General features: G+C 43.4%; 1 protein-coding gene and 1 non-coding gene across 2 annotated transcripts; one reads left to right on the top strand and one right to left on the bottom strand.

The window, feature by feature from the left end:
• Positions 1 to 7219: 7219 nt before the first annotated feature.
• LOC124662669 (ribosomal lysine N-methyltransferase 3-like) lies at positions 7220 to 11126 on the bottom strand. Its single transcript, XM_047200474.1, has 7 exons — positions 11029 to 11126; positions 9911 to 9994; positions 9453 to 9828; positions 8934 to 9130; positions 8539 to 8762; positions 8375 to 8439; positions 7220 to 8095 (listed from the first exon to the last, which is right to left on the bottom strand). Exons 1-7 carry the CDS (start codon positions 11124 to 11126, stop codon positions 7409 to 7411), a joined length of 1731 nt encoding a protein of 576 aa, XP_047056430.1. The 3' UTR covers positions 7220 to 7408.
• TRNAS-CGA lies at positions 10083 to 10164 on the top strand. The gene has a single exon. It is a non-coding gene; the product is annotated as a tRNA-Ser (tRNA).
• Positions 11127 to 17649: the final 6523 nt, after the last annotated feature.

Below are 17649 nucleotides of genomic sequence, written 5' to 3' on the forward strand. Positions count from 1 at the left end.
CCATTATTTTACTTCTGCACTTTGTTTTATATTTGAGTCTTGGAAGTTGTTTACTACTATAGCAACCTCTCCTTATCTTTATTTTATTGCATTGTTGTGCCAAGTAAAGTCTTTGATAGTAAAGCCAATACTAGATTTGGATTACTGCGTAGGAACAGATTTCTTGCTGTCACGAATTTGAGCAGTAGTCCCTGTAGAAAAATCAAAAAAATCTGCCAATTTACGTGCGTGATCCTCAGATATGTAAGCAACTTTCATTCAATTTGGGCATTTTCATCTGAGCAAGTCTGGTGCCACTTTAAAATTCGTCTTTACGAACTGTTCTGTTTTGACAGATTCTGCCTTTTATTTCGCATTGCCTGTTTTGCTATGTTTGATGGATTTCTTTGCTCCATTAACTTTCAGTAGCTTTGTGAAATGTCCAGAAGTGTTAAGAATGATTATGTCACCTCTGAATATATGAATTATGCACTGACCCTCTAATGAGTTTGTTTCGAGTTTGGTGTGGAGGAAGTTTTCAAGGGTCAAAAGAGGAGGATGATACAATATGATCAAGAAGAGTGAAAAGTCAAAGCTTGGGGATGCCCTCGTGGTTCATCCCTGCATATTTTAAGAAGACTCAAGCGTCTAGGCTTGGGGATGCCCAAGGCATCTCTTCTTCATCGACAACTTATCAGGTTCCTCTAGTGAAACTATATTTTTATTCCGTCACATCTTATGTGCTTTACTTGGAGCGTCTGTTTGTTTTTATTTTGTTTTTGTTTGAATAAATCGGATCCTAGCATTGTTTGTTTGGGAGAGAGACACGCTCCGCTGTTTCGTATGAACAAATATGTTCTTAGCTTCATCTTTAACGTTCATTGCGAAAGTTGGACTATTTCATTCATTGTTATATGGTTGGAAACGGAAAATGCCGCATGTGGTAAATGGTTTAATGTCTTGAATAATGTGATACTTGGCAATTGTTGTGCTCATATAGATCTTGTTTAAGCTCTTGCATCATGTACCTTGTACTCATTAATGAATAACTACATAGAGCTTGTTAAAATTTGGTTTGCATGATTGATCTCTAGAGTCTAGATATTTTCTCGGTTGTGGTGTTTGAACAACAAGGAGACAATGTAAAGTCTTATAATAGCTACAATATGTTCATATGTGAGCTTTGCTGCACCTTTTATACTTGAGTTTGCTTCAAACAACCTTGCTAGCCTAGCCTTGTATTGAGAGGAATTCTTCTCGTGCATCCAAATCCTTGAGCCAATAACTATGCCATTTGTGTCCACCATACCTACCTACTACATGGTATTTCTCCGCTATTTCAAAGTAAGTTACTTGAGTGCTACCTTTAAAAATTTCTATTCTTTACCTTTGCAATATATAGCTCATGGGACAAATAGCTTAAAAACTATCGTGGTGAAGAATATGTACTTATGTGTCTTATTTCTTAATAAGTTGCTTGTTGAGCGGTAACCATGTTTCTGGGGACGCCATCAACTCTTTTACCTTTGTTGAATATCATGTGAGTTGCTATGCATGTTCGTCTTGTCTGAAGTAAGGGCGGTTCTCACAATCAAATGGTTTGAGTATGCATACTGTTAGAGAAGAACATTGGACCGCTAACTAAAGCCATGATTCATGGTGGAAGTTTTAGTGTGGACAATTAATCCTCAATCTCTTATGAGAATATTAATTGTTATTGAATGCTTATGCATCAAAGAGGAGTCCATTATCGGTTGTCTATGTTGTCCCGGTATGGATGTCTAAGTTGAGAATAATCAAAAGCGAGAAATCCAATGCGAGCTTTCTCCTTAGACCTTTGTACAAAGCGGCATAGAGGTACCCCTTTGTGACACTTGGTTGAAACATATGCTATGCAATGATAATCCGTGTTAATCCAAGCTAATTAGGACAAGGTGCAAGCACTATTAGTATACTATGCATGAGGCTTGCAACTTATAAGATGTCTTATACATAACACATATGCTTTATTACTACCGTTGACAAAATTGTTTCTTGTTTTCAAAATGAAAAGCTCTAGCACAAATATAGTAATCAATGCTTCCTCTCGCGAAGGGCCTATCTTCTACTTTATTGTTGAGTCAGCTTTGCCTATTCTTTCTATCTTAGAAGCAAACACTTGTATCAACTGTGTGCATTGATTCTTACATGTTTACTTATTGCACTTGTTATATTGCTTTGTGTTGACAATTATCCATGAGACATATATGTTGAAGTTGAAAGCAACCGCTGAAACTTTATCTTCCTTTATGTTGCTTCAATGCCTTTACTTCGAATTTATTGCTTTATGAGTAACTCTTATGCAAGTCTTATTGATGCTTGTCTTGAAAGTATTATTCATGAAAAGTCTTTGATATATGATTCATTTGTTTACTCATTATCTTCATCATTGCTTCGAATCGCTGCATTCATCTCATATGCTTTACAATAGTATGATCAAGATTATGATAGCATGTCACTTCAGAAATTATCTTTGCTATCGTTTACCTACTCGAGGGCGAGTAGGAACTAAGCTTGGGGATGCTTGATACATCCCAAACGTATCTATAATTTCATATGTTCCATGCTACTTTTATGATGATACTCACATGTTTTATACACATTATATGTCATATTTATGCATTTTCCGGCACTAACCTATTGACGAGATGCCGAAGAGCCGCTTCGTTGTTCTCGCTGTTTTTGGTTTCAGAAATCCTAGTAAGAATATTCTCGGAATTGGACGAAATCAACGCCCAGTGTCCTATTTTTGCACGAAGCTTCCAGAAATCCGAGGGAGAGACGAAGTGGGGCCACGAGGCGCCGCCACAACAGGGCGGCGCGGCCAACAGGGGGCCCGCGCGGCCCTGTTGTGTGGGGCCCCCGTGGCGCCTCCTGACCTGCCCTTCCGCCTACTTAAAGCTTTCGTCGCGAAACCCCCAGTACCGAGAGCCACGATACGGAAAACCTTCCAGAGACGCCGCCGCCAATCCCATCTCGGGGGATTCAGGAGATCGCCTCCGGCACCCCGCCGGAGAGGGGACCCATCTCCCGGAGGGCTCTTCATCGCCATGATCGCCTCCGGATCGATGTGTGAGTAGTTCACCCCCTGGACTATGGGTCCATAGCAAGTAGCTAGATGGTCGTCTTCTCCTCATTGTGCTATCATGTTAGATCTTGTGAGCTGCCTATCATGATCAAGATCATCTATTTGTAATCCTTCATGTTGTGTTTGTTGGGATCCGATGAATATTGAATACTATGTCAAGTTGATTATCAATCTATCATATATGTTATTTATGTTCTTGCATGCTCTCCGTTGCTAGTAGAGGCTCTGGCCAAGTTGATACTTGTGACTCCAAGAGGGGGTATTTATGCTCGATAGTGGGTTCATGCCTCCATTAAATCTGGGACAAGTGACGTAAAGTTCTAAGGTTGTGGATGTGCTGTTGCCACTAGGGATAAAACATCGATGTTTTGTCTAAGGATATTTGTGTTGATTACATTACGCACCATACTTAATGCAATTGTCTCGTTGTTTACAACTTAATACTCGGAGGGGGTTCGGATGATAACCCGAAAGTGGACTTTTTAGGCATAGATGCATGCTGGATAGCGGTCTATGTACTTTGTCGTAATGCCCTGATTAAATCTCATAGTACTCATCATGATATATGTATGTGCATTGTTATGCTTTATTTATTTGTCAATTGCCCAACTGTAATTTGTTTACCCAACATCTGCTATCTTATGGGAGAGACACCGCTAGTGAACTGTGGACCCCGGTCCTATTCTTTACATCTGAAATACAATCTGCTGCAATTGTTCTTTACCGTTCTTCGCAAACAACCATCATCATCCACACTATACATCTAATCCTTTGTTTACAGCAAGCCGGTGAGATTGACAACCTCGCTGTTACGTTGGGGCAAAGTTCTGTGATTGTGTTGTGCAGGTTCCACGTTGGCGCCGGAATCCCTGGTGTTGCGCCGCATTACAGTCCTCCACCAACAACCTTCAACGTGCTTCTTGGCTCCTACTGGTTCGATAACCTTGGTTTCTTTCTGAGGGAAAACTTGCTGCTGTACGCATCACACCTTCCTCTTGGGGTTCCCAACGGACGTGTGTCTTACACGCCATCACGAGCGTCCGGTGCTGCTGACCGTGGCTCTCGGGCGTGTGGGCAGTGAGGAGGCGGTGGGCGTCGTTGAGGTGCGGAGGCCACCCTGCTGGGCCTCTGGCATCATGTGAAGATTGTTGCTCCTCCCCGTGTGCCCGTCTCACCTCCCCAGCCACGGATCTCAATCTGGTGGTTGGTGGATGCGGCCGGATGAAGGGCTTTGGACTAGGGTAAACTCTTGGCCGACGTTGGCAGTGACGACGTCGACCATGTTGCCGACGCCGATCTCCTTCTTGAAGGCGACATCGAGATCTATTCCCTTCCTCCATGACCTACCTATCTCGGGTGAAAACCCAAAGCTTCGGTTTGGGAGGCGGCGGCGCTCCGACGTTGTTCCCTTGTTGGACGCGCCGCCTTGAGATAGCGGGGTTTGTGGATGTGCGCGGCGATGGCTAGGAGGTAGCTGGTAGCGGTTTCACCGCATCTTCTCTAACTTCTCCCGACAGCTTGGTCCCGTTTGTTGGGGTTGGTGCTGCGGGCGGAGGTGACGTCTGTGGATGGCGGCGTGGCGAGGCGATTGCGCGGAGCATTCTCCTCTGGCGGCAAGTGTACAATGCCCAGGCGTGCTCAGGGAGATCTCTCTACCTTTTGACAGGTGCGGCGCCCTCCGATCCAGGGCGAGAAAGCAGGGAGCTTTCTTCAGAGGTGGAAATGGATATCATTGTGGTTTGGGTTGGCCTCTGGAGGTTAGCAAGGGTGAATACCTCAAAGCCGTCCTTTTTCTCCAACTTGCGCCTTCTTCAGCTGGACGGCAAGGTGGGACAATGGACTCGAAGCTCTAGCTGTATTTTCATTTCTTTTCTTTTGTGTGCTGGTTGTTCGATCTTCAGCACTTTGTATACGGTCTTATTAACTTAAGGCAGGGTTACGGTCTTATGTTTAAAATGAGGGAATGGTGGTATAGTTTATTTTCCGAGAAACTGAAAATGGACATAAGGAATACCGAAACTGAAAATTGATATGAACAATATACATACAACTACAAATGTCGTCTTGGATTTTGAAGCAAATATGAATAGGAAAGTGGATATACTGAATAATAATCCAGCCCAATATTTAAGGGTGGGGCGGTGGCAACTAGTACCCCTCAAAGGGAGGTGGCGTTTTGGCTCATAGGTTCATATGCACCTATTATTAAAAAGAAAATTAAAAATATCAAAAAAAATTGAAATAAAATTTCAGGCTTACATCCTGACATTTTATGTTCGTACATAAGTTTTCGTGGGAAAACAACATTTTATATGGCATGTATAAAAAAGAAAAAGAAAATGTCGTGTTGGAGCATCAAAATTTATCTTTTTTTACACGGGACACAAAAAATATTCTTTTTTCCCCGAAAACTTATGTGCGCACATAGAATGTCTATATATGCATGCAAGAATTTGTTTTATAATTTTTTGACACTTTAAAATGTATTTTCACACAACGAGTTTATATGCACCCGTGAGCTGAATTGGATTTTTCCCCTCAAAGGCTCTATGCCAACTAATTAATTTTTTAAACCTTTTTCATATTCTCAACAACAATCTTCTTCATTTAGGGAACAACGAATGAGGGTGCATTGTTTGATCTAACCACTTAGGCCAGATTTTTATTTTTGGAGATTGTTTAGAATAACCTGTCACACATATCTAATTCACAATTTATTTACTTTCGGTAAATTGTAAAAATATTTAAATGGTGAAAGTACTAAAAATCTTGAAATTCTAAAAATCTTTCAACAATAGCTCTAGAATATGGTCTACTTTGTGTGAAAATGTGAGATGTGCCATTTCACTTCTCATTTTTGGTACTCTCTGATATGATCTTTGATCGGGCGACAACAATGTGTGTGCTTCGTTTTCCTTCTTGGAGGCATCGTTATTGGAGAGGTTGGACTTATGGTGTTGTCTTGGTGGTGTTTGTGTTGCTGCTCTGAGGTTTTGATCACTATAGCAGGACTTTTGTTTTATGTAATTCTTCTTCTTTTTTGGCTGTGCGCATCCGTATTTTCGCTAGGCACTTCGTTGGTGCAGAGGCTGGGTGTAATTGGTATCTCTGGGATATTAATATATGCTCTTTATTAAAAAAAACACTCCCTTGTAGCCACATTGAAAATTGTATAATGTTCTTTTAAATAAATCGTTGGAACTTCTTTGACACTTGAGCTTAGTATGCTAGAAGGCATGTTTATGCCACAAAAAATGACACAATGTCACGAACAGTGACCTGAAAACGATTATTACCTTGGTTATTTGGGTTGAAGACCATGAAGGGTATCTTCTACTCCAAAATGGTCCCTTGTAGCTCTATATAAACTCGCTCGAGATACTCAATAATACATCAAAAATATTACGCCAAACCTACTCGTTCTCAACGTTCCATAAGATTTTTGTGTCTAACCGTGTGCGATTGCCTGAGCAAAACCGTGTCTGATGATTCTATTGCATTTGGTTTTTGCAATCCGTGCGCCAACGGTGACGCGTCTGGTTTGCCCCTTCGACATCGCCGGGCCTTCCATTATACTCATACCACTCTCATTCCGGACCATTTTGTTTAAAACGTTCTCGTGCAATGCAACCTGTTCTGAATTGCTCACGGGAGTTCAATCCCGAACAGGCACTTCTATGCTTCTAGCGTTCCAGGTTTGGTTGCAGTAGGGTGCGCCGATCGGCAGCGAGTCATCGACGGAGAGCGTGTGTGTTCGCATCACCACTGACGCTGATCATAGCATTAGCATATCTGTTTACTCCCTCCCTGCCTGTTCAAATGTTCTCCTTGCGCTGTAATGCACATCGCTACGCTGCACATGAACGCTGTTGCTTGGGTTCGATCTGATGGCATGGCCAGAGGTTGTTCGGCGAGCTGGGCTGATCCGTGGTCAGTATCGTTCCCCTGCCCGCCCCTCTGGTTTGCTGGTCACGTCGTTTTTCTTTTCCACGTTGCTGGTCACGTTGGTAAGGACCAGGACGGCAGGACGGAATCAACAAAATCCTGAACCAATCTAATCATATCAACTTGCACATATAAAAAAGGTAAACACCACACGTGCTATCGAAACTCTGAAGATGGTATTTCAAAATGATGTCAACTTTTAACAAGTGAGAAGGTTTTGCAAGTCACGACATTACAGGAGGAACAACAAATGCCAGGCTTAAATTCGATCGGCAATACTAAAATTCAAGAATCTAACTCATCTTAATAGGGCAAAAATTGAACCTGCATGATGATTGCAAGAATGTTCAAATACTACTAGAGATGCTTCCTCTTCTTGGTCTTTGACCAACTAGAGACATGTTTCCTCAACCTGCCAAGTATCTTCCTCTCGCACACCCGCAGCACCAGAGAATGATAACGATTCCTTTCGCTGACAGGAGAGCATGTTCTCAGCTGTTCCTTGTCATCTTTTAATGTGTCGGAACCGTAGAGGCTCTCCCTAATGTCAGCAAGGGATGCAAGCGCAGAGCAAATGCTCTCACTATGCAGTATTTTCTTCACATCAGGCAGTTTTTCAACCCCATTAAGTTCTGAATTTTTAGTGGGTCTTGTTACTCTGACAACCTTAAAAAAACTATTGATAGTATCCTCCTCATCTTCCTGGTCATCATCGCCAATCAGATCGTGTGCTACGCAGACCAACCTGTCATAAGCATCAGGTTTCAAAGAGATGATGTAAAGGAGGATTAAAAGTTCAAGCTGGGGCTCTCCATCATATGAGATCTCAAAGTAGTCAGCATCTTCGCCAGTGCAGCCTGAATACCCCAGCTTCCGCCATAATGATACCCTTTCTCTTGCATATCGACGGGAGTACTTGGATGAGCACCACTTAGTGACCAGTGTTAAGTCGATGTTGACAATGTCATATGGGTTGTCAGGTTCCGTAAAACCATATCGATGAAGCAAAGCCGCATTTCCCATGGTACCATAAGTATTATAAACCTGAAATTGAAAAGAGAGAAGAAGCGAAGTTCAAATATTACTACTTCCTCCGATCCATATTAGTTGCAACTAATATAGATGCATCTAGATATATTTTAGTTCTAGGTGCATCCATACTAGTGGCAAGTAATATGAATCAGAGTGAGTATTATGAAGTCGTTTCTCCACAACAGATAACACTTGTGGCCAATAATATATGAACCTAATGGATGTCGAAAACAACAAAATAAAGCAATCATGGACCTCAAAATCATTGGCAAGTTAGTGGCTATGCATTACCTCCTCCCCTGAATCGGCATCTCTCACAATAATCATTTCCAAATCTTCATCATTATGTCCCTCACCTTAAGTACAACCAATAATCATGAGTAAAACTATCCATCAGTCAACTATAAGTCTTGATAAGTTAAAGCCATGTACATGGATATCTTAATAAAGATAACCTGAAGGCTTGGTGGTGGCATTTTGTACAGTTGACTGTTCATCAGCAGCATTGCTCTGATCATCGTCATCTTGTTCTTGATCTGGGACTGCATTGCTCTGATCAATGTCATCTTCTTCTTGATCTGAACCTGCCTCACTTTGATCATCATCATCTTCTTCATCCGAGTCTGACTCCTCTAACTTAGTGAAGTGTACATGTTCACCATCAGTCTTGTGATTAAAACTGATAAACCAAATAGGGTGAAGGGTACATATCCATGTTAATATTCACACCACTATACAATCAGTATTCATCACTATGTAGCAATAGCTGACTAATTCGTGTGAAACTGATGCAGCATTTGTAAGATAAGCAGGTAGAATGATCAAATGACATAAGTAGATTGCAGCTTACAGGTCAGCCAGGGGAACCATTCCAGATCCATGATATCTATCTATATGGAAGCTCCTTGACGAAAGAAGACTTTTAGCAGCAAAATATTTCTCCAGGCTAAGATCGTCTGGCTCAACCCCCAATTCTCCAGACGAAATGAGCGGTTCGATACATTCTTTCCAATCTTCACAAAGGAATCCCCTGTCTTGCTTCACTGTCTGCCTAGAAATTTGCCGTTTTTAGAGAAATCTCTATGATTATACCAGAAGAACAATTTGAAACAGGATATGATGAGATTAGGTCATATGATTCCACAGCTAGGTGGAATGCATTATTAGACACGGTTTATTCAGCTCATGTTACAGATAATTTGGGCAAACAGGCCTCATTTCCTGGCAACTCAAACTCATTGAACAGTTGCAAGATCAACCCACTCCCTAAAGGCAGATAGAATTTACTTCATTGCAACATCAATCAAAGACTAAGAGTAAGATAGATACACATCTCCAGTTCCAAACATATTACAGGAGAAGGTTTCACCTTATCGAGCTCAGTGCCGGCAAGGAGGCGGTCTGCCTCGTCGTCAGGCCAGACGAGCGGCACGGGCTCGCGTTCCGGGATCAGGCGGAGGTAGTCCTTCCACGGCGATTCGGCACCCCGCGCGCGCTCGTACATGACGGCAACGGCGAGAGCGAGGGTGCCGCCGAGCTGCGCGGCCTCGATCGCCACCGCGGCTCCCGACGTGCGCGGCGTCAGGCACGCGCGGCGCGGGATGGTGGCGACGACGTCGCCCTCCCGGAGCGCGGCGACCGCGCGCACGTAGACGCCGCCGGCCTCGGAGGCGTCGAGGCAGAGCGCGTCGCTGCAGACGACGCCGTGCTTGCGCATCCAGCGCTGGAAGACGCCGAGGCGGCGGCTGCGCGGACAAGGGGGGCCGGAGTTAGGGGTGGTTCGGGTCGTGTGCCGGAGAGTGAGGAGCAGAGCAAAGGATCTCTTACCGTGCGGTGGCGACGTCCATGGCGGCGGCGGCGTGTGTGTCGCGGAGGCAGAGGTTTTGGTAGGCAAGCTGATGGTAGCTGGAACTGGAACACAGAGGCAGGACAGCTTAGGTTTTCCGTGGTTGTGTGCGGTGATCATCATTAAGCTGGACTAACCAAACTCAGCAAGTTGGTCGATATGTCCGAGTGGTTAAGGAGACAGACTCGAAATCTGTTGGGCTTTGCCTGCGCAGGTTCGAATCCTGCTGTCGACGATTTCTTTTTTGCATTTTCGTCTTGAGGCTCTAACTTTTACTGTGGCTACCGACAATTTTTTTTTATACTGTGGCTAGAAACGAGTAAATGGCAAAAAAAAAAAAAAAAACTACCACAATTGTGCCACAGATATCACAGAACTACCAAATGAAACACGATTGTCACATGACTACCACTATTGAGGCATGTCAGCGACGCAGAGCACTGATTTTCCAATTTGCGAGTACTAACTCAGTTTCTGGCAGCTAGGACCTACTGTCATGTCCGACGTGACACAAAACTAATGGACGCCACACCAGTTAGGGCGCCTGCAAAAGTTGGAGGGCCTTTTTGCAAAAATGCATTTGTCTTCTTCCCTTTCTTCTTCCCCGTCAGATTGAAGCAGCTCGATGGCTGCTCCGATGCTGTTCGCCGATGTTGCGCTCCAAGTTGTGCTCCGCTAGCTATAAGAGCCCCTCCGCCACCGCGAGGAGCCCTAGCGCCCCACGTCTTCCTCTCCCTGGCTCTGTGCTCGCGCGCGCCGAAACCCTAGGTCTGGCCGCCGAAGCTCCATGCCTCTCCGAGCCTCCCCAGCCCAGATGAGCATCGCCGAAGCTCCGCCTCGCCGCTATGTGTGTTCTCTCTGACGCGCACAAGCTGGGAGGCCGGGAATCAACCGCCTCGACCCCTTCTTCTTCGTAGTGACCGAAGCTCTTCGTCGTCGATTCCGTCGATGTGCACCCCCTTCGAGCTCACCGTCGCCTCAATCCTCTACAGGGTGAGCAGACGGTCCTCCCGGACCCCTCCGTACCCTCGCTCTCGCCCTGCAGTGCGCCTGCGTCGTGCACCACCGAGCGCCGCTGCGGTTGCGCGTTGCCGGTCACGCTCCAACGTGGATGGCCACGGACTCGACGCGCGTGGGAGTCCTCCTGGTGCACCGCGTGGTAGCCTCTTGGCGCATCAGCGGCAGTCTGGTGCGCATGGACAGCGCATCGGCGGCCTAGCTCTGGTTGTATGGGGCGTTGTGCAGAGGAAGGAGAAGACCCTCTACGTTTGTTTTAAAGGGATTTCTATTTTTTAGTTTTTTTGTGGGGAAATTGGATCCGTGTGTGACACCAAAATATATTATGAGGTTATATTTGCAAAATAAAACTAGCAGTTAGGTTTTCACCTGCCACGTGGTCTTGACAGGTGGGCCCGAATAGTCAGAAAACTATTTAAGAGTTCTAAATAATGAAATCAGTGTTCCGCGTCGCACACATGCCCCAATAGTGGTAGTCATGTGACAAAACAAGCACATTTGGTAGTTTCGTGACATCTATGGCACAATTATGGTAGTTTTTTGTCATTTACTCGCTAGAAACGCAATGATGCCCACAATTGAAGAACATCACCGTTGTCCAGTTCATTGGCCGCTGCAGTACTTTGTGCGCCTATAAATTCTGTCAGGTGGCCGCCCACAAGAACACGGCAAATACAGGGAGTATTTGTTCAGCTGTCTCCCATTTTATACTGCCTTGCTGGTTGTCGGTGGCACGGATTTGGGAATTCACGTAGGTAGCGCTTTACTGCATGTCGTGTGCCAGTGAAACAAATTATGCCTCTCCTCGCGAACGGACAGAGAGACATGATGAAAGTACATACCACTGGTCAAAGTCAACTGCTTACTTAAAATGTCTACAGTGGTTCTCAAAGGAAAAAAAACATCGCAGTGTGTTATTGCTGCAGTCTTCATCTCCTCGCTCAGGTTGCTCCGAAGAGAACTCTAGATCAGAGTCACTTGGATCGGACGATGACGACGGGCGGCGTCGTTCTCTTCTCTAGGACAACGTGTTTGGAGCATATGCTAGCTGAAGGTGAAACGTGTGGTTTTTACCGCGCCGATTGGTCTCAGCGACGTGGCGCCACGGAGTCTCGATGGAGGATGCATGATAAGGTGCGCCATAGGGCCACTGATTTTTTTTTTCTAGCAGGTCGAGGAAAACAGGTAGGAATCGGAAAACTCCTACCGTTTCCGATTTTGCTTTTGCGTTTTTCGCGGCCTGATTAGATAATGTAAACTGGCCCGGACTGGAAAGTTATATCCCGCACCGCGGAGCCGTGGCGCTTGCGCCAGGTACCTGTCCGATGTGCCATCTGTCGAAACTCGCGATTGTCGCAAAAACCCTGGTGCGATCTCATCAACAACATGATGTTTCTGGCACTCTACTGCTGCCGAAAGTCGTTGCAGGTCTTCATGGAAGCATGGGTTGCTGCGAGGGAGAAGCGCAGCAACGAGGCGTTGCAGCGCTAGGCCAACGAGGGGAAAGATGAGCACGAATATCACAATGGGATTTCACTGGATGAATCTGAATCAGGTATTTGTTGGGCAATTTGCAAAACAGAAAAGATTTTGAGCTAAAAAGATCAAATCATAAGAAATGAACCAAGCAAAGACATGCGGAAAGGAGCAGGGAGCAATAATGAGTTGTCGTGGACTCGTGGCCATCACGTCGATAAATCAAGTCATCCACGGCCTCCTTTTTCACTTCGAACACGGCCCAGACCCTCACCAACAGATGTGCCCACGAGGCCATGGATTGTGCCACGTAGTTAAATATGATTTTGTCGCTCCAAATGCACTCACCCAGGAGGCGAACGGCACTGAAGCCCGGGCACGCGCCCGTGCCCGAGGGACGCTGCGTCCGCCCGTGGGAGGAGGTGCAGTGGGTGCTATGGTGGTGTCATCGGTAAGATAGACGAAGTTTATGCGAATATTAACCATGAAGGTTGATCGGTAGTTCGACTGTAGTGTATACATGGGGTGCTCGCTAAGAGTCTGAGTACTCTCATTTTGGCTAGAGAGCATCGCAGATTTGCGAATTTTTTTATTCCTAGTTGGTGAAGGAATTTCGCTGCTTCCCAGACATAAGGCATTTTCGAGTTTATAGGTGTTGTGTGGAGCCTTTTAGTTTTTTATGTTTACTCTTTGTGCAATAAAAAAACGCATTAGAGCGTGTATGAGTCCAAATATGATAGCACAAATATCAGCAACGCATAGCAAAAGTCCTTTTGGATCATGGGCACCAGTGCTTTTATTGTATTAAAAAATTGAAAATTATATTTATATATTTTAAAATTTATGTAACAAAATTCTAAAAGTAGCTAATGATGTATTCCACTAACGTATAAAATCTCAATTACAATTATTTTATTTTATGAGCTACATAAAAATGACAAAATCTGAATATTTTTTGAAGATTTGAATCACTATACTCAGATCCACATATTTGTTATTTTTGTGCAGCCTAAAGTACATATTATTTCCAGTTCAAAATTTACACATTTGTAAGATACAATCCTGATTACATCATGATTTATTTTTAGATTTTTCTAAAATTTAAAAATATAATTTTTAATTACTCTCCTGAAAAAGGATCACTCCTGCTCATGCACCAGATCTCTGTCCCAACATATACTACTTTTGGCTTGTGTTTCGTGGCGCAGAAAAACAACTGTGACAGTTAGGTTCCCGGCTTCCATGGAGCCCCGTGTGGATACATTCGAATTTTAGAAATTCTGGGACGTTTTTGTTTTATGGACGGAGGGAGTATTACCTTACTAATCAAAAGATTACGTGAGTAACCTGGTAATAACCCCTCCAGAAAAGACCATGGTTATACCCTATTTTAGCATCTTGCACGTTATGTCAGGACTGCATCTCCAGTCGCGTTCCCCAAACCGTCCCCCAAACAGCGTCGGATTGAGCGTTCGGGGGACGTGTTTTGTTCGTACCGTTTTTGGAGGACGTCGCTTCCAAATTGTGTCCCCCAAATGCCGCCCTCAAACATTAAATAAGGGTTTTTGAAAACACAACCATTTAAATATAGCATACAAATAAATATGTTTGCGGAGATTGTTTTCAAATTATAATACAACAAACAATAAAATAACTTAACAAATGTAATAAATAGGGCTAGATCAAGATGCCGTGGCATTTGCTGATAATCATTTGATCCTCCACAAATGCTCAACGAGATCAGCTTGAAGTTGCTCGTGAATATTGATGTCACGGATCTCGGCATGCATGGGGAGGAAATCAACAAATCTGCAGGCAACCCATGATCAACCTCCGCAAGAGGGCCCTGACACTCATAGGGACCAACATGTGTCATGGCATGATTCTTGCGGTCATCCTCGATGATCATGTTGTGCATGATCACACAAGTCTGCATCACCTCCCACATTTGGTCGTGAGACCAGCTTAGAGCAGGATACCGGACAATTGCAAATTAAGCTTGAAGCACACCAAATGCCCGCTCGACATCCTTCATGTGAGGCCTCTTGTGGCGTTTGTTAGCACTAAGCCAATGCACCTCTCCAACGGAGATTAGCACTCGCAAGAGTGTGAAATTTGGGATAAATCATCGTCTCCTGCGTGCCTCAGTTATCCTGAGCTCTTTACTTATGTATTTTATTTTGAGATAGCCATCGTGCTTGAAGTTATATATGTTGCTATCGCATAGTTACTTGTTTTGCTTAGCATAAGTTGTTGATGCACACAGGTTTTTTTTTTTTTTTTTGAGACAAGTTGATGCACATAGGTGAACAATAGTATATAGCCTTTGGGCTTGACAAAGTAAACTCTAGTTTTATTCCGCATTTGTTAAGCCCATATCGTAAAAGGATTTTTCTTTCCATGGTGCTGGCGGAGAAGGTCATGAAAGTCAAGATTGGTGGAAGAGCAATGGTGGTCGGATCTTGGTGGTGAGATGGAACTGGCTTGGTGTTCCGGGCTTCACAGCAGCGGTATGAAAGTGGGGGCGTCAATACAGGTGAAGTTCAGAGTCCTACCCTTCAGGGTGAAAACCCAAGGTCTGACCTTAACTGGTTGTGCCTGGCAATGACCTTGTTGGAGGCATTGTTTTAAGAGCGGGGGCTATCTTCAGGGTGAAAACCTAAGATCTTTGATCGGGCGACGACGGTGTTAGAGCATTGTTCCCTTCTTGAAGGCGTCGTTTTTTGAGAGTCTGTATTTCAGGTGTTGTCTTGGCGGTGGATGTATTGCTGTTATTAGGCCCGAGATACTGTAGCGGGACTTTTGTTTCTTATTTTTCTTTTCTTTTTTTGGCTGTGTGCATCCGTAGTTCCATTAGGGTGGTGCGTTGTTGCAGAGGCTGGGTGTAATTGGTATCTTTTGATATTAATATATTCCCTTTATCGAAAAAAAAATATCGTAAAAGTTTTAAACCGTCTATTCATCCTCCCCCCTCTAGGCGACATACGTGTCCTTTCAATTGGTATCAGAGTCCGATCTCTAATTTTAGGCTTCCCCGCTTGAGAGTAAATATGTCGGCTAGAGGATTAGTGCAAGCTGACACTCTTATATTAGATGGCACAAATTATGATGTTTGGAAAATTTGCATGCTTAGTCATTTTCAGGACATTGACCCTCATATGGAGAAAATTCTGGTTATAGGTTTTTCTCCTCCTATGGATTTACAGAATCTATCTTTTAGAGGATGACGAAAAATTATATCTCAATTCTCAAGCTTCTAATGTTCTTATGAATTCTTTGAGAGAAGTGGGTCCTTTTCCATTCTTGCCTTTTTGGAGCGCTCATGAGTTATGGACAAAGATTCAAGATAAATATGATGTGTCCAATATTATTAAGAATGATTGCATTGCTGCCACTTCCGGCTGTGATGAGAGTTGTCATCTTCATCCACTTCACCAATGTGTGCCAAGACACAAGGTAATGATATAGTGAGTGGTGATGAAAATTGCAATGTTGATATTGAGCGTACCATTTATGATCATTCATCTCTATCTCATTGCAATGCTTCATCTTCGGACTTAAACACTTCTAGCACTATAAATGACATAAATGATTGTGTTGATAGTCTTTGCATATCATGTGTAAATTGCTTGAACGAATCTCATGATGATGTGCTTGCTTTGTCTTGTGGCCATGATAAAAAGTGCTTCTATTTCCTCTAGTTGTGTGACTAACAATGTAGAGGAAACCAAAGATCCTATTGGTCAAGACAAGATCTTGAATGGAGCCTCAAATAACTCTTCATCTTCATCTCACGGTTCTCATATATGCCTTATGGCCAAGGGTTCCACGGTATCTCCTACCATGGAACCTAATGTTTCTCGTGGTGATAAGGATGAGGATGATTATGGAGAAGATGATTGGGTTGCCTCTATACGCGATAAGGGTAAGAATGTATATCGTGTTCTTTTCAAAGATAAAATTGATTGCTCTCACTTCTTTGAAATCTTGACTATTGCTATTGAGCGCCAAAATCTTATTTGGATGCGTGAGAACACTATTTGTAAAAATATATGGTGGTTCAAAATAAAATTTGAAATTATACAATTGTAATTGTATAAGTGATTTAATTGAAACAATGGTTTATCTAGGGGGAGCGTTATGTTGGGAGTGTCTGAGCTACATGTTAAAGGGACCTATATGCTCACGATTTTGGTGGGACCTGATGAGTGCAGAGCACACCATTGGGAAACCCCAAGAGGAAAGTATGATGAGCATAATAGCAAGTTTCCCTCAATAAGAAACCAATGTTTAATCGACTAGTAGGAGAAATAAATCACTTCTGAAGGTGTTGCTAGCTGTCTTTTGGCAGGGCGCACTACCGGCGTCAGCAACAACGTGGAACCTGCACACAACACAACCAAAATACTTTGTCCCAACTTACAGTGAGGTTGTCAATCTCACCGGTTTTGCTAAAAATAAAGGATTAAACGTATAGTGTGAAAAGAGATGCTTGTTTGCAGTGAAATAAAGAGAACATTGCTTGCAATAAGTAAACAGAACAGGTGTTTGCAGTAGATGAATTTATCAGTGTAAAAGAAAGGACCGGGGTCCACAGTTCACTAGAGGTGTGTCTCCATAAAGATAAATAACATGCTGGGTGAACAAATTTCTGCTGGGCAATTGATAGAATAAAGACCATACATGACAAGATGATTTACTATGAGATTCATTTGGGCATTACAACATGATACATAGACCATAATCGAACTGCGACTATGACTTATAATCCACCTTCGGTTAGCGTCTGCACCCCTTTCAGTATTAAGTTGCAAGCAACAGATTATTTCATTAAGTAAAGTGTGTAAAGTAAACAATAGAATTATCCTTAGATAAAACATTGTTGTTTTCTCCCTAGTAGCAACATCACATCTACAACCTTAGAAATTATTGTCACTCTCCCAGATTACTAGAGGCATGAACCCACAATCGAACATAAATACTCCATCTTGGAGTCACAAGCACATACTTGTCCAGAGCATCTACTAGCAACAGAGAGAATGCAAGATCACAAATAACATATGACAAGTATATAATCAATCTCAACCATAGTATTCAATATTCATCGGATCCCAGCAAACACAACATGTAGCATTGCATAAAGATGATCTTGATCATGGTAGGCAACTCACAAGATCTAAACATGAAGCATAAATTGGAGAAGACAACCATCTAGCTACTGCTATGG

Source organism: Lolium rigidum, chromosome 6 (assembly GCF_022539505.1).
Source record: "Lolium rigidum isolate FL_2022 chromosome 6, APGP_CSIRO_Lrig_0.1, whole genome shotgun sequence".
Lineage (NCBI taxonomy): Eukaryota > Viridiplantae > Streptophyta > Magnoliopsida > Poales > Poaceae > Lolium > Lolium rigidum.